Source organism: Pomacea canaliculata, linkage group LG9, assembly GCF_003073045.1.
Source record: "Pomacea canaliculata isolate SZHN2017 linkage group LG9, ASM307304v1, whole genome shotgun sequence".
NCBI lineage: Eukaryota > Metazoa > Mollusca > Gastropoda > Architaenioglossa > Ampullariidae > Pomacea > Pomacea canaliculata.
The window spans coordinates 12,342,387-12,366,530 of NC_037598.1; the positions used below are offsets into that span (position 1 = coordinate 12,342,387).

Genomic DNA, 24,144 nt, shown 5'->3' on the forward strand with positions numbered 1-24,144 from the left:
TTCTGGGTACTCTGGTTTCCTCCATCCTGCATGTGTATGTGAGTGCATGTGAGAAAAAGATTACTACTTGTAGGTGAATGCATTTGTAAGACATTTGATGCCTACTGATGAGTTTCTAATCATGCAACTTCTTGTATGTAGGCGCCTTGAGCCTGTCTTTGTTGGTGGGGTAAGATGTACACTGTTTTTTGGTTTTTTTTTTGATGTAAACACAACTCACTTGTACATTTTGCTAGAAGAGGATCCAAGCAACTTTTCACGTTTCTCCAGCTTTTGCAAAAGAGCTCCAAAATGACAAAGGCCTTGTACCATGTTCATCTGCAAATAATACCAAAAAAACAAACAAACTGACATTGTATAAGCATTCACTTTTTCCAGCTTTTCCTAAAACTATCAAAGTGACAGAGAACCTGTTATATACAAGGGTGGGCATTTACAAAACTGAGCTTCAATTAAAATTAAAAAAATTAATTAAAAACATGCACTAAATCTGCTTGAGCTGATGATTTCTCAAACTGCAAACCTGATGTGGTATGTTGACAAGCTGAATATATACTCATAGAATTCTGCCTCAAACTGTGTTGCTCCTGCCATGTCTCATGCTAAGCACACCCAGAAATATGTCTCAAACAGAGTCCCTTTGATGCTAACTCTCAGGATGTGAAGCTAATATGCTAAGTTTAAGATTGCTGCATATCTGAATTGTGAAGATGTTAAATCCAAATAAAAATGAACAAATACCTGGCATCGCCATGGCATCTCCTCCTGTGTAATTTTACGAAGGCGGCGTTTACGAATGTTATTGTGATACAAATCAGGTATGTGGATGCTCAAGATGGCAAGAGCCTTGAAGAAGAGAAAAAGGTCTTCATAGAATGCAATCAGAAGAGATGACAGGTCAGAATAAACACACTATTATATTAGGACAGACTGGTTCATTGCCACACTTGTACAAGAAACATTATTACGACTAAAGAGCAAGAATGCCAAGAAACTTCTCACTTTTGTTCTGTATCACCAAGATTTTGTTTTATCTTTTACAGATTTGTTTTTTTCTCTCCCCCCCCCTTCTCTCACACACACAGACATATATATATATATGCACAAGCACATACACATGTACATAATTGTGTAAATTTCCTGCAGCAATGTTGAAGAATTGGAAAATAAATAGGACAGAAAACAAAAAATATTTGCCACAAACATATTGCTTCATTATCTTACCTTCAGTTCTGCTTGTTCCTGAGCTTGTCTAGCTGTGTCACTCATGCTGGGTGTGACGCCTATTGGCTGCAGAAAACAATGATGACCAGTTTGTACATCAAAACCACTATTCACATAGTAATACAGTTCATAACTAAAGAACATTTGCATCTTGTCCCTGTTTCAGCTATATTAACCCTCTGAGCATGTCGTAAGTGTATAAGTATTACAAAGACTTGCTAATAACTGAAGATTGTGAAGACGATAGTGGGTGAATTTTGATTTTTATTATTGATGCTCTCAGGTAAACATTAGACCAAGAAACCTATGCATTTTTGGAAAAGAGAAAACTTGACCTTTGCAATAAAAGTAATGAAAATCGCTTTCCCTGTGCTTACCTTCAAAGCCACCATTGTGGCTCATCCTGCTCTAAAGGTTAGACTTTACCACAATCAGATGCCTTAACAAAGTCATGCTGGTATACTGAACATGAGGATATTTTCAATCTGAGCAGAAGAAATTCCTTTACAATGGATGGTACCTTGTATTTCTGTTGCTTCTGCTTGCCTCCCTTGTCCTTGTCTTTGCCTTTGCCACCTCCAGTCGGATTCTTCTTATCTTTTCCACCAGTGCCAAACTCATCCTGCACAAAACACTTACTTTCACCACTCTCAGTCTTTTTTCTGCTTCAGGGCACTCTAAGTTTTATCAAACAGAACCATGATGATAATAATAATAATGAGAGGGATTGTGTCAGTTTTTTTTTTTTCGATTCTCTTCTCCAAGCTTTAAGATAATCTAAAAACTTCCAATGCTCATACCATTCCTCTGTATTCCACCATGGCTGCCGCAAACTTCTTGGGGTCATCTCCGGCTAATGTAATGGTCCCATCAGCTTGCTTGCTCATGTACATTCGAGGACCGATGATTGATTCATTTCTCCTGAAATATCCCATGTAGCAATTTTAACTGAATAACTTGGCATTGCCCAAGAAATTACAAACAACCTGCATTCAATGGCACAGTAAAATTTTAAAAGTTGGAACTGTATATTACTATTGGTTTTATCCTGACCTTTTTGTCTGGATCAACTGACATTGTGTAATTGTATAAACAACCCAACCTCAAAATCCTTCCACTGTTCTGCCAGTTATAAGATTTTTTTTTCAAACTTTCCATCAAAGACAAGACAACAAAGGGGACCTTTTCATATTCAGCAGTCACAACACATAATTTTTTGCCATTTTCAATCAAGCACCGTGAAGCATTCTTCTTTCATCAAAATTCCATGAAAAACTTTGTATTTGTATTTTTTTCAAGCTAATTACAACTAACTCTACAAAATATCAGAAATATGCACAGGACACAACTGGACCCTATTACTCATTGACAATGAGTGACCACTATTATTAAGAATACATTTATAGTTACAATTAAACTTATAACTACCTTCTTAGCCATTCATCAATCTCTCTGCACCAGTTTATGACTTCGTCCACCTCTCCTTCAGATAAGCCTTTCTGGGCTGCATACACAAAGAACTCCAGGAATTGGGACCTCCTCTTGAACTTGGTCACTGATGAAAACACAAAGTGATGGGTCACAACTTTACAAAAACAACCTTTACAGAACCATGTTTATGGCTCAAATAAGTTTCTGTGTCATCTCATCAGTCTCAATGGGTCTAAATGCATTACTTCATTTTAATACATATTAGCAGTCTGTAAGATAATACCTGATATTCATTACCTGTTTAGTAATAATTGCCCATAAGAACTAGCTGTGAGGAAGCATTTTCTTTGACAATACACTCTATTGACACTGGCATACTATCACTGGACTATTTTCATTTATGTAAGTGTTTCGGTTATAAACAAACTTTCAAGACAAGAATAATCCTCACCTAGTCTTATGTCTTACCTTCCCTGTAGGCTAATTTACTTGGCAGGTAAGCAATGTAGGCATGGAGAATGGTGGGGTCCTCAGTTCCACTTAGCTCATGTTCACCAGCAGCTGACAACATTTTACAGAAACTGAGTTTCTGATTCTGAATAAGATTCTTCAAACATTTTTCAATCAATATATTAGGTGTCTAGAGATCAAGGAAACATAGGATATTTCCTCAGTTTTTCCTGCAAATGGGTGTCTAGATGGTAATGACAGCTAAGATCTTACTGGTCATCAGAAACAGAAAACAAATGTACGAACTAAAGTATTTTATGTATTGCTCTGCCCTAGATTACCAGCACGGTTGACTTTCAGCATGTGAGCCTCCAGAGCCTTCAACTCCTCATTCAGGTTTGTTTCCTCTTTCTTGCCTCCAACTCCCCCTCCACCTCCGCCTGCTCCTTTAGCAGTATTGGGACTGCCACCAGCACCACCCTGACCACTAATTTTTTTCTTTATGGGGGCTGTCTTGGTGGAAGCAGTCCCATCATCCCCAGCTGTGGAAGCAGCAGTGCCTTTTTCTAAGTCTTTTTCAGGCTCCATAGCCAGCAGACGTCGACCAGTCTCATTAATGTTGCGGGCCAGTTGTTTCTGGCCCCATGTTCTCAAAACCTACAGACACAAAGAGAGTTAATAAAATGCAGAGTGGCCTGGTTAGGTTTCATGGAAAGTAGCAATTATCACATGCTTACTTAGCAGTTCACATAAAGTCATTTAGGTATTAGATCAAAAGGCAAAAATGAAGGAAAAAATCTCAATGCCAGTATAGTCCTAATTTCAAGTAAAAAGAAAAAGAAATTAAAATATAAAAAACAAAGGAGTTGAGGTAAGTGTTGATCTTTTTTTTTTTGTTTTTGTTTTTGAAAGCTCACCTTTGCCAAATGATAGGTAATACATGCTGTCATGTGATGCAGACTTTCAGTCACATGACCGTGGCGTTTCTGAAGAAGACCAGGTGGAATTTCTTGCAGAACTCCATGGCAGTGTTGCAGAACCTGGGTAAGCAAATTGTTTATTCATGGACTGATAAAATGGCAAAATATTTTGCTATGACTGGGACAAAATCATATCAAGACCACAGAATTTTGCACTTTAACTTTCTGTTATAGTCAGATGACAAAAAAGGGCCCATATATACTCAATAATACTGTTCTAAACACAAATAAGGAAATTGCTAGTGCCTTGTTGTTAACAAGCTGAAAACTGAAGCCCTGACCTGTATGACAGCTATAGCTGGTATCTTGTAGTACAGAAGGGGGGCCAGAAGTCCATAACACTGAACCACAGCTTGCAGTGCTAAGTTGGCTTCGTTCAACCAGCCAGCCAGCTCAATAGCAACCACCATCTTCTCACATTCTTTAAGCCGTTTTATCTGACACAGTATATCAATGGTCTACCTTCAGGTTTCTTTCATTTACAGAATATCAGTAATCTTTTTAATTCCTGCTACTTCTATATAGACTTACAACATGAGAACTTTGTGATCAACCACTTTTGTCCTGACAGGCTATTACAAGTAAACTAATGCTGTACCTTTACAACAGTGTTCAACAAACAACATACCAGCTACCAAAAGAGTATAGAAATAAACCATATGAAAATTGATCAACACCAAAACAATTGATAATGGACAAATAGTGATGAATATCTTAACTACACATTATTCTATTAGAAAATACTTTGAATGAAGAAAATGCTTGTCTTGGGTAGAGTGGACCCTGTATATTACTAAAACAAATGCTGAGCTCAGAGATTACCTGTCTCGGGTAGAGTGGACCCTGATCACAAAGAACATCACAGAAAAGTCCATTAATACGAATACTTGACTCAACATTGATGAAGATGCTGGTCAGGAACTGTCTCAGCAGAACAGGTGATGATAAGCAAACTGCTTGTCTGTTCAGCCTGGAAGATTACCAAGACAGAGAGCATTGTGCATAAATGTTGAGTTCCACATGTTACTTCCAATTCATATCAATTCAGACTGCAAATTAACTAGGAAAATTAATGTAGAACGCTACAACTCAAAGATGTTTACAAAAGGGTCATACTTTAGCAGCGTGAGTTTGAAGTCTTTTTTGGCCTGTGTGGTATATTTGTCTCCCTCTGGTGATGGGGGTGTGGCTAGAAAATGATTCCACAAGACTTCACAGGCCTTGTTGAGCAGCAGAGTAGTACCCTACCTGATAGCAAATCTGTACCAATCGGAATAAACAGTGACATAAACATCTGTTACCGAGCAACCAAAATAAGGAGACAATACTGTGATTTTTTTTACAGCTTTTTTCCATGCTAAAATAATAATAATAATGGGAACTTATAACGCCCAGCATCATGACCAAGATAGATCGGACTATCTGCGCAAACCAATAATGATAAATGAAAGATAACAGCCAGTGGACAGTGAGGTAAGTATAGGCACACTGAACATCATAAGATGAGGTACAAGAGTAGAAAGTAAAGCAAATGAAGGTATGAAGGAATGTAGATACTATATACAGTGTAAGGTGGAGTTGTTCCATGATGAGTAGCATGACAGACAGTATTGCCAGGGAGTTAAGAATAGTAATTCAGGGATAGTACTTTGGGAACAGTACTGTTTTCAGAGAGCGTTTGAATGTAGCCTTGGAGTCCAAGTGGTGAATGTGATGTGGAAGAGAGTTCCACTGCTTAGCAGCACACCAGGGGAACATCCATTGTCTGTATGTGACTGTTCTTGTGGGAAGAATGGATAGAATGCGCGAGTGATGAGGAACAAAGGTTTCAGGCAGGGGTGTGGACAGACAAGATTTCAATAGTGGGGGGAGTAGTATGCACATGCACACATACATACACAAAAGAACATGTACAAATATATACACATATGTGTGTACACAGATGCAAAGATACACATACACACACAACTGTAATAGCACACACACTCATAACATACACATTCCACTGGCTTTTCTCTCTCCCACCTGACACAGGTAGGCCCAGGTTATGAGAATAGGCAAGTGGATGAGATGCCAAGATTGGTGCTGTAGTTGCCCCAATGCTATCTCCAATCAAGGTACCATCTGCTGCATAGGCAGCCACAGCAAAAACATAGCATTCATCTGGTGTCAGCCCTGACACTTTCAGCTCACAGATGCCACCACAGCTTGTGACCTGAGGATTAAAAAGACCACATGTTTGTGCATAGCTCTACACAAATTTCATACTGTTCATTTGCATCGTCTGCTATGACTAAAAGAATCTATAAAAATTATTCCTACACTTCCAGAACTGAATGTCTCAAAATGCACTTGGCATAATTTGTGCTATGCTGCAAAACATGTTAACAGTGGAAACAAGATTGTAATTTCAACCTAGACATAAAATGTCATAAACTGTATGCCCTGAAGGTTTAGTTAGGAAAATGGAAGTACATATAGTGAAGTCTTGCACATTTCAGGAAAACTGAACAAACCTCATCACCAGTACCAGGCAGGAAGTTGTCATTCATTCTAGCTTTAATATTGCTTCCTGCTGCATTTCGTCCAAACAGTCTGTACCATGCCACCTATAACAACAATTTATCTTATTAATAATTATTGTTAATTTATTACATATCATATAAAATTATTAATTAATTTTATCAATCATTAATTTGTAAAGCACAGTTGGTAAGACAGCTAAGTTGGGGTGAGGCATAAAAGCTAAGAAATACAAAATATTTACGGACAAAAATAACCAAGATAAGATCATAAACATAATCTTTACTTTTGTGTTCAAAAACAATTACCCATGGGGTAATTTTATAAGCAGTTTGTTCTTTTTAGTTTTTCATAATTACACATGCAATAAGCATTCCTCTAAATATATAGTTTCAATATTTCTTCTACAGATCCTGCATGAAGTTTTTTTTTTTTTTTGCACAAGTTACTGATGAACATATGTTTAGCATGACATCTCTTCAAATGGGTCTTTTGTTTTCACTTGTATGTGTGTACATGCATGAACACCCTACACATACACATGTGTGCACATACAGATGCAGCAGAAAACTTATATGCATAAAAACAGTGTTATGTGCCTTCTGTCCAGAGACTGGTTGGAAGGGAGCTGGGCAGAAGACCATTGTGCGGTTGGTACGACACAGGAGGATGGGAGGAGGAGGCACACTACATTCCACAGGTGACCTGTCATCTATTCCAGTATTCTCCTTGTAAGTCTTCTGTTCCTCAACCTGTGCCTTCTGGATAAGCTTCTTTGCATTCTGCAAATCAAGTTCCCTCACAAACTTCACCACAATTTAAGGCAAAAATCTGAGGCTCTAAACAAAGCTATTTGTTCACATTTCTTTAGCAGTCTACCATCAACTAATTTATGCACTCTCATTTTATTTTGCAAATTATTAACAGTTTCAGAAAAAATGTGTGTTATGGTACATGTATACTTAGAATGTGGTTTCATTTATTATTTGTTGCTTGCAGTTCTCTATTTAACATGGATTATTTAAGAAAAGAAGTCTGCATGGTCATAAACACACTCCTTTTTAAAAATTGCAGAATTTGCACAATTTCATAATCAATGTGTACACATTTGTGGACCCTCTTAAGCAATTTAATAAAACAAAGCACATGTTTGTGTGCACCATATTCAGTAATTTTTACATAAGCATTGTTACCAAAAAAAAGTGAGAGAATTTAATAGTTTAATTTATGAGGTATGCCATTTATGAACAGTTTTATCCCTTAACACAGGAAAAGGAAGACATTTATTCAAAGATTTGAATCTTCTTTTTGAAAAGGATGGTGGCACAAAGGTACACACCAAGATTGCTCATGTTAATGACAATAGCTTTATAGATAGAAAATACCAGAATAGTTTAAAAGCCCTACCAAAGAAGAGGGCGAACTAGAAATGCTCAGAGTTTGATGATCATTCAAATAATTTTCATATTATTTTTAGGTTAATTTTTTTTTAACTTTGAAATTTTGTGTCTACCCAAGACTTTGTGAAAGTTAAAGTTATGGTTCATTTTGTCAAATGTTAATTAATGTAATACTTTAATAGTGTTGAATAACCTCTGAAACGTAAAACAACATTCATCAAATAATCAAGAAGACCAGAGAATTATAGGAAATTTTAGTGTATATGAACAACTATTTTTGTATTCTTGCTATATAATTCCATAAAGACCTGAGGTTAAAACTTACATCTAGAAGAGTCTTCTGTTGGTCAGAGGGAACATTATCACAACCAAGCATTGAAGCTCTCTGCATGTAGAGCAAAGCCTTCGACAACTTGTTACACCTGCATCTTGCCACAAGATCTTCAAAAGTCTCTACACACCGGCCCTGATCCTTGTTCTTGCTGGTGACCTTGACAGAATAATCCCCCTGAATTAAGAAACTGATAGAGATGTGTACAGAATTTTTACAACATGAAAGGTAAAAAATAAAGGAGGAGAAATGATGGATGTTACCTTTGATAAATTGGATTTCCTCTGACTTTGTGCTTTATTTGATTCCACTGAAAACAGGAACACAAAATTTATTTAAAAAAAAAAATAAAAATCATGCACACAAACACACACAGATTCAGTGATTGAAGCATGACGTCCCTTATTCTAAATGCTTCGAGGTCTTATTTCTCTCTAAATTCATGCGTTGTTGATGTGGTTTTATTTACTACTTAGTTTTCTTGGTCTAACAGGTCTGTCTAGTCTTCCTAGTCTAGACTACCCGGTCTAATCTATTATTCTATGAGGTCTAATTAAATATAGTCTTAGGAAATCTCTTATAATCTCTTAGTCTAGTATTATCCACTCTATGCCATGCTACTATAGTGATCACTTAAACGGAGACTGATGACACCATACATCTGTTATCTCCATATGTATGACATTGATCCTGTTATTATTATTTGGTGATGGTTGTAGTGTTCCTGCACTAAAACACTGGATTCTCACTGATCTATTTATTCATCCTACTCATATCCTGTTCTTCACCTGTGAAAGAAAGCAGCTTGTTCTTTGTGTTAATGACGAGATCTTGGATTTATGCTAATCCTAACTATTGCTGGTCATGTGTTGGCGAGTGAGTTCTCACTCCTGCGGTCTGGTCGCAGATATGCTGTACCGGTAAGTCGAACGAACCGTTACCATAACTCGTTCATTCCGCGAGCCATCCACTTTTTAAATTCCACTAGCTGTGATGATGTGTCCGTCTGAGGTGACCTTGTGCGGGGTGCCCACTGAACCTCCTGCTGCTGTGTTACTGTATGAGTGGGTGTGTGTGCACATGTGTGTGTGTATGTCGCCAGAATCTATTCCCTTTCATCTCTCACATCATTCTTCCCTCTAGTGTACTGACGTGTCATCATACCTCTAATTGCCCTTGTGGATGAATAAAGTTGAATTGAATTGAATTGAATAATGTGCAGTGTTTGTGGAGACTAAATCTTTTCATCATCACTCCCTCCCTACCTCACCTCTGCCTTGCTTTGCTATTGTTCGCTTACAGAAAGTCATGAACCAGCCTGGTTCAAGGGAAGAACAGGGCCAAAGCCAGTAATAAAATATTAAAGAGGGGCAGCGGTTACCCTGGGGCGATACCAGACTGTGAGTTGGAAAGGGGGTAAGAATGTTTATCTCCCCTGGCATTAGCTGAGCCTAGGGATCACGGCATGAGTAAAAATTTACATGGTGTGCTTATTGTAAAGCTAGTATACCATGACTTCTTTCCTTAGACAGTAGCTATATAGACACCTATCAGAGAAAATGCATTGGGGAAGGGATAGGTGGATGCAAGGGATATTTTTCAGTTTGTAAAAGTGTAAGGAGATTTTGTAAAGCGCGGCGCATAATGAATCTGGCTTTAGCTGGGGAGCAGCATAAGATAAGTTTGCTGATTAATATTATTATTATTATTATTATTACATATGGTACATCATCGAACCTACAGAGCATGCTCAGCAGTCCCTTGATGCAGTTTACAAAATTCACATCTGTCTTTCATGCCCAAGCTTTCATTGACATCTTAATCACCTTATTTACCAAATGAATCTACATCTAGATAAATCACAGCAAATTTCATGCTACTGCCACATGGGTGCATACCCTGAGGTGTGAAAGCAGCAAGCCTGATGGTAATACGATGGTATGTCATGATCATTTCCAAATGCAGATCCTTGACAGTGTTCAGAACGTTTGCTGCAGCACCCTTTGTGCTGCTATGTACCTGGGTGCAAGAGTTGAGGGAGGCTAGCTCATCTGGATGATCACTACCATATTCTTCTTCCTGTGATGGATCTGACTGGAACACTTTTGGAAAAAGTTCCTGTCCAACACAAAATGAAATGCACTATTGATTCTACTCACAAATTCATGCAATATCCCCTTAAGAACCTTTCAGCTGGTATGGAGTTGAGAAACCATTTAAAAATGCATAAATGTTCTCTTTTTCTCTCTTTACCCTTCCTTCTCTTCCTCATCCTTTTCTGTGATAAAAATCGAGACATAAGCTTTCATGTGTACAACAAGGTACAAAGCTGATCCAAAGTGACAGAAAGACAGAAAAAAAATAAAAAAATAAATAAAAATAAGAAAAAGAAAGAAATGTGTTGGAAGAAAGGATGAAAAAAACAAAAATGTTTACAGTTGTCATGGATCAGGATTCATCAGAGACATAAGAGAAAGTAAAAAACTTTTGAGTCATAATTTAATGAGGATTCTTCACAAAAATACATAAAATTACTTGTTCTGGCAATTCTCAGATGCTAATGTACTCTATTAGAAACAAGGAAGATGCAAAGGAAAAGCACTAAATTTCTATCGAGCACTGCTCCTTAATAGTAGCTACAAATTACCATTTCCCATCTACTTGTCAGTTATCTATATAAAACAGTTTATAAAAAGCATCTAAACTGATAAGTACATACTCCAAAAATGCATGCAGATATTAAATGTCTTTTTTATGATCTCAGTCTGGATTAGTGCATAGAATAGCACACTGCAAGGCTAAAACTGAAGCATGATTTCTAAATACTACTAATACAACAAAGCTCTACAAAAGGCATGAAAAACACTTTTAAAAAATAAATGATATATTAAATTCCTTTTTTTAATTCAACCTTCATAAAATCATCACAGCATTAGGTTCTCTTGGTGTTAATAATAATAAACCCCAGCTGTGATCAATGAACAGTGCAGGCAAATGCACATAAATGACCTTTACCACAACATACCCTTGCGGCAAGTTGCATTAAGTTATAGATACTGACATTCTCGAATAATATCCACTCAAAATTTCCAGTTTGAAATGAACTGTTTACTTATAATCATGTCCAAAACAGATGTGCATCTGTTCTCAGAGGCCACCATATCTCAGTCTTTCGCAAAGGAAAACAAACTGATCCTGATTTGTGATATAGGTGGTGACATTTGACAAGGAATTCTGTCATGACAGTCTTCTCAACTTTGCTGATATATTTCTGGTTATATTTGAATTCAAAACTGTATAGCATGATCAAGACTTAAAATGAAATGTAATGTAGCTTGTTTCAGAACAAAATGTGTGCTTGAAATAACCAGCAACATCTATGCTCCTAAATGCATGTGAGTGAAACCACATCCACACAGAGTACTCATTTCTTATTATTTATACAGGCATAATTAGAACCTTTCCCAGAAATAATCAGAAACAAGTATTGATATGACAGCTATGCCTCTTGTGATTTTTAATTGTGCATCTCCCCTTCATAACAATGTAGTCTATATTCCAGTTCAGCTCACTTATGCACCTAAAGCATATGGTGATGACACACCCAGGCAGGCAGTTAAAAATTTAGCCACACATTTAAACTTCCAGACTTACCCCTGTTAATGACTCTGTGTCACTGTCTATACTCTGTAAAAATAAGGTGCTCTTGCAATCTCCCAATAAGTCACAGAATGGAAGACAGCAGGATCACAAGAATACATGTAATCAAATCAAACAACAGTATAGAACCTTGTATAAGGATGTCAGAAAATAGCCAGTTTAATTTTCTTATCAGTGGACAGAGATTCTGACCCACAGGAAAGTGCAGGAAAGAACCACCACAGCGCATAGCTATAACTATATAGAACTGAGGAACATATAACTAAAACAAGAATGGAAAAAAATTATAGAACTTTGATGTCACAATTAACATCATACCTTGATCCAGCTGACATCTGCTATGGATCTGCCATCGTTAAGGGACACAGCCTGGCGGGCATTGTTGACATTCTCCAGGCCAAGTGCCAAGATGTCACGAGCCTGACAAAGATACTGCACCATCGCTTGCTTGGCACTGGGAGACAGCAGGCTGGAGGGGCCACCCACCCCCTCCCCTCCCCCTTCTACATTGTCAGCATCACTCACTGTTGTCTTTGACTCCTTCTTTAAGTCTGTTTTTAACAGAAAGAGTGGAGAGCAAAGTCATAAATGTAGTAGATTTAACACAATGAAAATCTGTTATTTATTCATTCACTCAATCACTCCTTCCTAGACTGATACAAGCTGCTCTACCAGTACTGGTCATCAGCAAGGATGCAGAAGTTGACTGTCTTGAATAAGCATGGAACTCCTGCATGAAATGACCAGACCATTCCTTCATGTTTTCCAGCCAGTTCCTACAATGTCCTGTTCAGCGTTTAGTGTGCTTAGTACAATTTCAATGCATTTGGTATGTTTAGCACAATGATAATGTAGTTAGGATGTCTAATACAATTAAAGTGTATTTAGTATTTAAAATTTTGTTTAAGTATTATTAGTTTGCTTTCTAGCCTGAGTTACAAAATAGTTGCAATTGCTGTTATATTTTAGGAACAACATTTCTTATGGCATCTTCACACACTCATAGGATTTTTTATAAATAACTTTGACCTCTGTTGCATTAAAGCAAGTGACCAAAGGTTGCAAAGTAACTACAGACACCAGTCAAAGCCCATATTAATGCATGGCATTAAATTAACACATTAAATAAACACATTGATGGGAATATGGTAAAGCAAAAAAAAAAAAGTCTCACAAAAAAGACCAAAATAAATTCTAATTTAAGCGTAGCACACAGAAGGTCTACAAGCATAGGTGCGAAGATCTCAAATTGCAAAAACAAAAATCTCTACAAGAAAGTATAGGTCATGGACTTAATTCTATGCTGACCTTCTGAGGTTTCCAAGATTGCAAAACTCTCATACACCATGGCAAGCCGTAGAGCTACTTCTGCAGTCAGGCATGGGTCAACGCTGCTGATGCCGGTCCACCCTAAAGCCTGGTGCACTGAGTCCAGGAGCTTCATCCACTTTAAACAGAGATGTGCATGGAGGCCAGAGGTTATGCAGACTCTTTATGTCTGTTCAGTTTTCATGCACATGAAACGTACATTATAATTCCAACTCAAATGTTGATAGATAATGATCAAATGATATAGCAAATGAAGAAACTGAGGAGAAAGATTTCCAGATTTCTTCCTCAAGAAAGTCTTCTGCTGTGCTGGTGACAACTGGATATAAATGCCAAAGGAACACTGTTCCTGCTGATGAACTAAATATGGATTAGTGAGTCCCACTCCATCTTAAACTCCCCCAACCAAAAAATCCACAAATCTGCTTTGGTCATTATTGTGCATGCATGCACACACCCATACATAGATGCATATAGGAAGGAATAAAGAGACAAGGAGTCTTTGTGAGACAACAGAAACTGCATACTTTTTGTAGATTGTCTATCTTGTGCAGGTAGCGAGGATTGTCAACAGAACCTGTCTGAAACTTCTGGAAGACACTTTTGCTTTTGGACCACAAGTATAGGGTAGCATCCACCACCATATCAATTTCAATATTCTCTTGCTGCAAAAGTCATTATTACAGCCATACAAAAAAAAACTTAAACTGAGATAAGTTAAAAGAAAAATACATCAACTGTCTGTGCAAATATTCACAAAAAATGATGTTCTGATACAAGCAAAATATTTCACATTTTAGAACAGAAAGTTTACAATTTAGTAGGTGAACTTTCTATGAACTGCTGAGAGTCATCGCTGTGACAGTGATGTGCAAGGGTAATATTAGCGGTGATAACATGATGGCCAGTTATGAAAGATAAATACAAGTAAAGGCTTGTAGAACAGTTGCTCAAACAAATATGCAACGTCTGAAATTTTCCTCCCCTAAGTTATGGAGATCTGTAGAACGACACTCACCTGGAAAGGCCCTTTGACAATAGAGATCAGGACATCTGCTAAGTAAGTCAGGTCATCTTGACCAATCCCAGATTGATTTGCTCCTAAGAAATAATACAAAATTTATATCTCTTATTAATGCTTTTAAAAGAAAATAAAAAGTCGTAGCTGATTTTAGTTGTTAAACAACCAGTCTACAAAAATAGTGTATAAACTTAATTTTAAATTTTTTGAGAGTTTCTATCATAATGAAAATTAATAGTTAAGGTTAAATAGACGTTAAGAAAGGACTAAAATTTTAAGCCGATGAAATGCCAAATAAAAATAGTTTGTGCATTGCCTGCTGAAAATAAATAACTGGTGTCATGTGTGTCTCAAGTGTTTAATAAAACTTTAAAGTTGTTGATCAGCAAGTACAAATAAGTCTATCACCACTACCAGTGAAAGGTGTGAATGCGTGGGCAGATGTGCTGGTAACTTCAACCACTTCCTCTGAATCTTCAATATTGGTGAGATTTCCAGAGCGCTTGTTAAGGCGGCGGCTACCAGTCAGTTGAATCATGGCTTGCAATAATTCAAGAGACTTTTCTTCCCATGTGAGTTCTGTGTCATTCTTCTCCTACCACAGCAAGGTTGAAAAATAAAAGAACAAAGGTCATAAGTAAAACTACCTGCCTAACATGTGGATGGAATAAACAGTCTGTTGACTGCGTATGCCAGATTTCCTTCTATGGAACTTTAACTCACTGGACACTGGTGATTTACTGCACAATTATAAGTGCTGCTGCATTGACATGCAACATTAACCAGGTGTTGCATGACAGCTATAGTCACAGGAAGGGCCTAGTGTTCTAATGCAATAGGTGGTCCTGATTTAAAGTCTAACCGACCTGGTTTCACATGAAGGGCTGTACAGTTTATTCGTGTCTCATGGGGATGCACAACATTGTCCAGAGATTCTACAGGGAAACAGCAAACATAGGGCTGTAGAATCACCATGGTCAAAGGGTTTATAATTGTCAGTCAACAGCAGTTGACAAAAATTGCCACAGACCCAAGATATTTACCTTCTCATGACCTCTAGGAATCAGAGATGTTTACAAACCTCTTAATAAAAACCAAAGCCCCGCCCCACTAAATTGTCTGAAACCTTGTAAAGTGATAGTTATGGATAATGCAAGGTGTGTTTATTAGTTATTATTATATTATCAGTTTATTAGTATTCTGGTTAAATTATCATAGCATGTTTTTCAATCATCTTTGTAGTTTTAAAAAAAAAGTTTTTCTCTTTGAGATTTAGCAAAGACATGACCATAGGTGATAAAGGGTTACACTAGCTCTTTAATCCCCGAATGTCGTCTCCCTCAGTGAGAAAGCACATGCCTGGCATGAAGGCTGCTCGACTAGTCAGGTGAGATGCCACCCTCTGACAGTTATAAAAGCAAGGCTAATGAAGCATTTTTTTTACAGTCAAAGAAGAAGATGAGTTGCATGGCATTTACCTCATGACCTCAAAGATGAAGCATTTATTCTTGTTCATTGTATCTATAATTATCTTTCTGAACAATACAGCATCCCCCCCCTACCTTAATTTGTTCCAGAAGAGGGTCCAACAGTGCATCAAAGGTGTCCCACAACTCATAGTTGTATGCCAGTTTGACAAGGCGAATGGCAGCCTCCAGTGGTACCCCATCTTCTCCTGCAGAGTGGCGTGGTGACATGGTGGGGGAAGAGGAAAAAACCCAGGAATTACTTCTGATCCGCAATGAGCTATTTTCTTTTTCTCTTTCTTTTCCTTGTGGCCAATGATGTGATGATATTTAAGGTGGCTTAAACATCTAATGACTTATACTAAATAGTCATTGATTTATGTGAAATCTACTCATAGGTTGCACAAGTGCTAGAGCCTGCACTCATTCATCTCAAGTGTGAATCAAGACTTTCATATAAAGCATCAAGATTTGTACCTCGGGTTGCCATGTCAATGAGTGAGTGATGGAGTACCACTGCTGATAATGGAGGAGCTCCTAGCTGCATCTGTGTTTTGTTTCCAGTGGCTTTGTTACCTCCCCCTCCTAAAGACAAATAATTTTAGATGTAGCTAATGAGGACAATGTTGTGATCACAATGACATACACCCACACAGATATAAAAATGGCATTCAAAACAAAACAACAGAAAGAAAAAGATAAGGGAATTTACCAAAGTAAAGGCTACTAATGTAGGACACTAATTTCACAAAAGGTACATTCAAATTCTTCATTACTTCCCCTTATCACAAAGATTCTGCAATAAAAATTGTAATTAGACAAACATGTAAAAATACAATGTTAACCAGATGTGCATTATTCACGGTCACCCTAGTAATATTTTTAGGGTTTTTTTTGTCATGTGCACTGCACTGAAGAATGGACTTTTAATCAAATTTAAATGAAAGAGGAGGATAGTTTTGAAAAGAGCATGGCAATTCAATAGAGGCCAAGAATAAAGTAGATACAAACCTGCCAAGATCTCTTGAGCTGCGATGAAGAGTTCCACAAAGACATCCAGAATCTCAGGTTCATTGTCCTGGGTAGGAGGAGATGATAAAAGAATGCGGCGGTTGCTATCACTGAGAGACTCAAGGATTGCCAAGAACTGGGCTGACCCTCCCTCAAACATATCAACCAGCATTTTTTCTGTGGGCGTACGAGGCCAAGGCATCTGAAGAATTATCAGAAAAGCCATTTAAAACATAAAAGGGAATGACAGGCGGATATTGATTTTTCCAAACTGTAAACAATGTGATTTCTAGCAAAGTATGCAGATTTAGAGAACTATGGATGTGGAAGTAGTTACATATGCATGGCTCATTTGTATTGGTAAGTAAAAACAACTTCTGTAATCATTTCTTTTGCAACAAAACCTTTATGATATTAGATATCCACAAATTTATGGATCTGTTAAAACCTTTACCTATTTATATGACCACTTTACGTGTTTTCGGAGCTATTCTGCTAGTCTTATATTTCAGTAAGCTAAATTATTACAGTAAAGACATTCTGTACATAACCTCACCAACAGCAGTTCTGTATGCATACATGCAAGTATTCTGACATGCAAAACTGACATCAAAATACACATGCAATTTATAACTGACCTAACACATAAAAGAAGAAAGCTTGTTCATTTGCACAAAATGAACTTCTCTCTATTGATCAATGGGAAAAAAGCAAGCAAAAGAAAAAATGCTGTGGCAAGACCAGCAACTTGTTTCCTTTTGTCTCATCATGTAAACATTTGGCATCCACCGGGAGTCTCCAAAGTAACACAAAATCTTTCAATAAAAATACATAAATTTACAGTAAATGTAACTATATATCTAGGAAAAATTGTTAAAGAAATCCAAAGAAAATTTATTCTAAATACATCTGTAATAGGCAGTTGTTTGTCATCCTGTGTTTCTCCCTGCAAAGTAAAATTATTAAAAACAATGTAATTCCAAAATCATTGAAAACTAAATCTAAACTTTGTTTTAAAGAAAACTGTAAACATATAGCTAGACAATAAATATCTCTGTTCAACAGTCTTTTTCAACATGCAGACTGATTAAGACAATGAAGGCATGCCACTCAAGAATGACAGCCAATTGAAAAATTGTCTAAAATCTGTATATGTCTATAAGAAAATAAAACAAATTTATACTAAAGACAAAAGAAGTGGTTTTGTAATGCCAGTAGAATCCAAAATGTACAAATAAAATAGCCTTCGTTCAATGGCAGGATGACCACAACAGATGAGATATGACTGTTGACTATAACTGTGGAAAATTCTTTGTACTCAACACATCCTATAACATTTATGGCGCTTCCAAAGATAATAAGATTCATGCTAAAATATGTTGTTCACTTAATATCTGTAAGGAAGATTTAATTATAGCAAAAAACAAAAGAACTGAGCAACAATCATGACTGAAATTTTCTCACTGGAAGAGAAACTTTAACAAAGCAAACAGAAAGTTTAACAAAGCCAACAACAGATGCTCAATAAAGCAAACGAAGAGAATGTTTAAGAAAGCGTAAAAAAGTCAAACAATGCAAAAACAGAAAAGAACAACACATAAATAAACATTTAATTCAACAGAAAAGTTTTGTGGAAATGTCCATGTTCTTTATCTGTCAGTGTAGACTGAATGTCCTAATTAATAAGAATCTTGTAACAGATTAAAGAATTATATATCAAGAACATCTTGTTTTTACCTCCTCCAAAAAGATGTATGAAGGCATATGCATAAACACACCTTTTCAATTGTAAAAGTGTTTGTTCAAACAAATTCATTAAAACAAAAACCCTTTTTACATTTAAATCTTCATCTGACAAACTTCTGTAAGTGAACGAATAATGACAATTCTAATTTCCAATGAGGAAATGTATCACTCTAGAGAAAATGATCAAGTTAATGCACATTATTTATGATATTGTCACAGATGCCTGAATTCCTTCATGGTACCTTTTCTTTCTTACCACCCTTTTTCACATTATTTTCTGACTCCTGAAAAAAACAGTACATGATCTCTTGCACAAAAGCTCATGAGCTTATTCAGGGACACAGTAAAAACCACACTTTGACAGATAAATGTTGTGTCTGTAGAAATTAGTTTTGTCCTGCTCTGTCTGTAAATTAAAATGTTATTTTCATGCAGGCAGAGCAGAGAGTGAATGTACAGAATCATTGGTGAATAAGAAAATCTTGTGATTCATGTAACCTGTGCATTTTCTGATAAAACACTACTCAAAGAAAGAATACTCTGATACGTTTGTTCATTTGTGGCATATTTGCAACTTAGGAATCAGGCAAGCTTCATGTTTTACAAGTGTATAAAAAAAGACCGATGAAGTTCTAATACTGCATGTATAAAATCAGATGAACTGTTAGAGTAACCCTTGTGCACTGTACCTTAAAAATAAATTAAAGCACAAGTGACAGAACCATTGTAATGTATACTATAGGTAGATTACTGTATAACAGGAAGTAAACATGGCTCTGTGTCCAGGTGAAGTTCACACACACAAATCTATACACACTTACTTCCCTTACTCTCCACCCTTCCTTAATCTTCACCTTTTCCTTGTAAGTCTTATATTAAATGTGGAACCAATACCAGATCCAAGCTGCACTGAAAGAGGATCCATTAGGTTGCTTCCATATAAAATGTCAGCAACACTCTTCTAAGTGCACACATTTTTTTACAGCTTCTTTCTGAGAATGTATAACACCAAAGTAAAGCTTACATTTACAGCATCTTTCAAGTTTGATCTTGTTTTGGGTCTCAGGAGTCCTTTGGGTTTCCTTCTTGTTTCAAACACAGACCGTTTGAATATCATCACAGCCATCTGTGTGGTACAAGAGAATGTTGTAAGCAGAAATTTCAAGAATATAAATGATTGAATATTTTTAAATAATCAATATGAAAGAAAAGCTAATAAAAATGTAAAAGTAAAAGATATATCTTTCAAATACAAACCCGCACAGTTGCTTGGCGAAAAGCATACTCTCTTTGAGGTGTTTCAACAGAATTGCTGAGGCTTTCAAGCTGACTCAGCTCATTTAATTTGGAAAGCGCACGCCTGGCAAAGACCTAAAAATGAGCAAACATACTACATGTGAAGCATTTTAAAACAAGAAGATGTTCTGCAAAATTTAAAAAAAAATGCAGCATGTACATAAAAATAAATGGGAAGCCAAGAGGACAGACCTCTGCTTGCTGTCCAGCTTTGCAGTCATAGTAACACTGGCATACAGCTGTGTATAGTGTGGCTCGCCAAGACAGATATTTTACAGTCATGAGTGGAACTGATGTCTCCATACACATTGCTGCCCATAGAAAGTACTCAAGCACCTAAAACAGATAAATAATCTCCAAAATCCATTTCTGATCTTGATTTGAAAGAATAGATATTAACAATCACATGCATGAAATTCATGATACTCAGAACCACCATCAAATTTTCCAAATCTGCAGAACATCTCACTTTACATAATAACTGAAAAAATTAAGACAAAAAAAAAAGGAATTAAAGTTAGCATCAAAAATATGAAAGATTTGTTTAGAGTTCCCATTAAAAGAGCTGACCTAATCAAGAAGTAAACATGTAATTCAGTATCTTTGTAAATACTGTTGTAATTTATTATAGAGAAAAAGAAATACTTACTTTTGTTGAATGTCCTAAAGACATCAGATGTCTGGATATGTTGTAAATATGAACAGTGCCTGCAAAAGAAATCTTACAGTTTAAGATAGCTAGATAACATATGTGACTAAAAATGGCAACACACACACACTTTCTTTCCCTCTCTCAAGCAATAAGCAAGGACAGAGAGATGAGAAAGAAACACATGTCTGAAAAGAAAATGTAAGCTCACTGAAAAAAATAGATATTATGCATTAAATGAAGGGTGAGAAAGTACCCTTGTCATACTTACCATTGAACAGCAGCCAGCACAGAGATTCACGTGGAAGTAGCACTTGCATAACCAGTCGAAGAAAGTGCAGAATATGAACACAATGGTCCACGGATTGCTTGCTTTGCAGTTTGGGATCACTGAGCCGTACCACTTGGTACATGCTAATACTCTTTCCCAGGAGAGCCCGAAACTTCGAAAATAAATGACATAATGCAGTAACTGACTACATGTAAAGGAAATGCTAATTAAGAAAAATCTACATATAACAGAAAATGTTAATCACTGAAAACAGATTTGTGACAGAAAAATATTATTTGATTATTATCAGGAACCAATATACTTCTATCACAAGCTACAATATTATGGAAATTATTTTTTTAATATGAGTGTAAAAGGATGACTCACAGTAAAGCAAGCATCTTCAGCCTCAAAGCCGCCAGGGAAGAAAATGCTCTGAAAAAGATCCACATTGCAAATCTCCTCCACACTGACTGGTCCATAGTGCTGAAGACATCGCTCATAGCATTGCCACAGGGCAAGTTTGTATTCCTGAAGCAAAATCTTTTGTAATTATCAAATAATATTTTGGACTGAATGGACAACACCATTACTAATGTTTTCCGCTTAAAGAAATTGGCTATACAATTTTTTATGCCAGCTTAATATTAAAAAGAATTTTAACATCAACAGAATAAAGCCATCCATAGTCAAAGCAGACATGCATAACTAATAATCTGTACATGCTAACAATGCCTTCACATGGTGATAAACAGGCAAAATAATGGTGGTCATGAACATTTACAAATTACCCAATTTTTTTGAATATCTGGATTTTGGTTTATTACAAGATTCTAACTCTTAAGAAATAACATCTCTTTGTCATACAAAACCCTCTAATCATCAGCAATCACTAAAAAGAAGTCGATCCTTTGACATCATTATTGCATTATATTGTACTCCCTGAATAGTCATACCAGACCAGACATTATAAAGACATAAAGTCTATAACGCTAGAAAAAATGACAAGGCAACTGATTTGGAATGCTACATGAGAGGCAATAAAATTCATGTTTTAAGAAATGTTTTATTTAAGAATAACTAGACAAATGATATCTGGAGGAAATATAACAGAATATCAATCCCAGATGCAAATCAGTGCAGGTTTCTTATGTAATAAAACGTTTAATCATGCTAGAAAGTACACGAAATGGGACTCTTTATGAGACAAACAAAATCGGTGTTGAAAGAGAAACATACGCCAATAGACGCAAGGAAATCTCCCATTTCAAGCATCTTCTCCTTACAGTGTGGTTTTGGCAGTCTTGGCTCATACTTGTTCCACAATTCAAACAGAATATCTGCTCTGAAAATGATTATGTGTATAAAAAAAAAAGATAAATTATTTAATGTAGCTTAGAGGCCAAGCTTTCTGCTTATGACAGGAAAGAATGGTTTGACCTGAGGAGGAAGGTAAGGAACACATGTACATGCAATGCTGATAACACTAGTAGTCATTCATCGAATATTTCTTCCATCTGGCATGACAAGTACCCTCACCTTCCTGTTAAAGCAAACTCACAAAGCAGTAGCTGTGTCTTTTAAAAATGCTGTTATGTTTTCATTAATAACTTGCTCAACCAATAGCTCATTTTTTGTTGGCAAGAGATTGCTTCTTTGAAGATATATTTACGCATTCTTTCCCAATTCCTGCACACATATTGTGAAGGAGAGGAAGAATGGTAGAGAGAGACTGAAAACATTTATAAACATTCAAATGTCATTGTGACCTATACGTATACCAAATTAATTGCTAGCCTCGTTCCATGATTTCTTCAAATTTCCCTATCACATCCTGTAAAACAATAAGGATCTACACACTGATAGCAACTTACGGTCTGGACCATGGTTCTCCATCTGGTACCTCATAATCTGGGTTGTTACGCTTTCTCATGTACGACATAAACTTATTTCTCTCCTGGTCTAGGGCTTGTAGCACAGGATTCGGTTTGTCACTACTGTAGAAAGTAGTCGGATGACCTTTGTTTAAAGATGCCGCCGCTTTGCTTTTAAATAATGTTGCCATGGCGCCGTATAAGCTAGCTTAATTAAAAACAAATATTTCAATTTGGGAAAAGTATCAGCGGTGTCCCAGTCCTTATGACGCCATATTTCCACTATAGCCGTTACTGTGGTGATCTTATTAAGGGACGTCACTGTTAAGGATAAGTTAGTAGTTTCCCTTGTATTTGAATTCCCCCCCCCCCTTTTTTTGTGGCATGTGTTAATCGTTTATTTCTTCCGAATTTGCTCGTCGCGCAAAACTTGGTTCTTAAGTTAGCAAGATAAAAATTGATGGTACATCTGTATCGTATCTGTTTGGCTTTCTCTTGTAGTAATTGTTCTCGTGATGAAATTAGAAACGACAGAAATTAAATGTAAAATGTATCAGCTGCTTTATCATGAGCTGATCACTAGTGTGATACTGCTATCGACATCTCATATAGCTATACTGTGGTTCACATGAAAATGTCACATCATTTTTTTTATATATCTACCATTTTCCAAGGTGTAGTGCATTCTTTCCATTACTTAAAGTTAAATTTTACTTTCATACCAGATATCTCATGCCCACAGTACACGTTTTTCATAGTAGGGTGTTCTGATAGTCCAATAAGGATAATTTTTTTAGTGGCTAGCGTATTTGAGAACTATCCACTTGGAAAAAATTTCTGTAACTTTCCCAAAGAAAATATTTGCATTGTGCAAAGAGCAGAAAATGTTGAAAGTTAGTATAGGGCTAATGCGGCATAAAAATGGCTTACAGAGCACATGTAGGTCACTCAATGTTTTCTTACGAGATGTGAAGGACCTAATTCATCAAAGAGGCACATGCTAAGGTATCATTTGAAGAATCGCATTCTGTGTTTTGAGCCCATTAGGAGGCAGATCTTTTAATATTCAAGCATAAACAGATAATTGGGAGAAGTATAACTGCAGATTTACAGTAAATTTGGAAGCCAAGAATGGAGAGGAAAATGGGATATTGTTTATTTCTTTCGAAAACAGAAATTGACTGTTGATTCCATGCCTATCTAAATTTACTTGGATTATGTTCAAAAATAGTAATAAAAAAAGAACAAACCCCAAACTATGCAAGCAAACTTCGAGAATACCTAAAACTGGCCAGGAGCTATTAATATTTATTTTGATGCAATTGACACACTTCATTTTTCTTAATCAAACCTTGCTACATTGCCAAAATAGTGTTGTTGTGCTTAAGGAAAAATTGCTAACAACTTTCACGTCAGTTACAAAAAATGTAAGAATGGGTTTATTTCATATATTTTATTAATTAGCAAGTAAAAAAGAGCAAA

General features: G+C 36.4%; 2 protein-coding genes across 4 annotated transcripts in view; both read right to left on the reverse strand.

Annotated features, from left to right (window-relative positions):
* LOC112572169 (cilia- and flagella-associated protein 54-like) overlaps nt 1-5,041 on the reverse strand; it is a 29,296-nt gene extending 24,255 nt beyond the window's left edge. The window contains exons 1-11 of the mRNA XM_025251738.1: nt 4,908-5,041; nt 4,367-4,522; nt 4,023-4,145; nt 3,447-3,762; nt 3,124-3,216; nt 2,653-2,779; nt 2,025-2,145; nt 1,745-1,846; nt 1,225-1,290; nt 742-846; nt 221-318 (exon numbers count right to left, since the gene is read on the reverse strand). Coding sequence (XP_025107523.1) covers nt 221-318; nt 742-846; nt 1,225-1,290; nt 1,745-1,846; nt 2,025-2,145; nt 2,653-2,779; nt 3,124-3,216; nt 3,447-3,762; nt 4,023-4,145; nt 4,367-4,495 — 1,280 coding nt within the window. The 5' untranslated portion in view covers nt 4,496-4,522; nt 4,908-5,041. The remainder of the gene's footprint in view (nt 1-220; nt 319-741; nt 847-1,224; nt 1,291-1,744; nt 1,847-2,024; nt 2,146-2,652; nt 2,780-3,123; nt 3,217-3,446; nt 3,763-4,022; nt 4,146-4,366; nt 4,523-4,907) is intronic.
* On the reverse strand, nt 4,914-23,002 carry LOC112571958 (cilia- and flagella-associated protein 54-like). 3 transcript variants are annotated; one of them, XM_025251389.1, is made up of 26 exons: nt 22,663-23,002; nt 22,028-22,133; nt 21,176-21,319; nt 20,789-20,960; nt 20,518-20,576; nt 20,061-20,204; nt 19,830-19,943; nt 19,597-19,698; nt 18,815-18,856; nt 17,734-17,772; nt 16,827-17,028; nt 16,293-16,400; nt 15,912-16,024; nt 14,764-14,944; nt 14,347-14,429; nt 13,856-13,993; nt 13,308-13,446; nt 12,318-12,550; nt 10,238-10,457; nt 8,603-8,649; nt 8,334-8,498; nt 7,208-7,390; nt 6,602-6,694; nt 6,111-6,300; nt 5,202-5,345; nt 4,914-5,055 (listed from the first exon to the last, which is right to left on the reverse strand). In XM_025251389.1, exons 1-25 carry the CDS (start codon nt 22,851-22,853, stop codon nt 5,275-5,277), a joined length of 3,279 nt encoding a protein of 1,092 aa, XP_025107174.1. In that variant the 5' UTR covers nt 22,854-23,002; the 3' UTR covers nt 4,914-5,055; nt 5,202-5,274. The 3 variants fall into 3 exon arrangements, with proteins under 3 accessions (XP_025107174.1, XP_025107176.1, XP_025107177.1); XM_025251391.1 differs by lacking the exon at nt 17,734-17,772; XM_025251392.1 differs by lacking the exons at nt 17,734-17,772; nt 18,815-18,856 and having other exon boundaries at nt 22,663-23,001.
* Nucleotides 23,003-24,144: the final 1,142 nt, after the last annotated feature.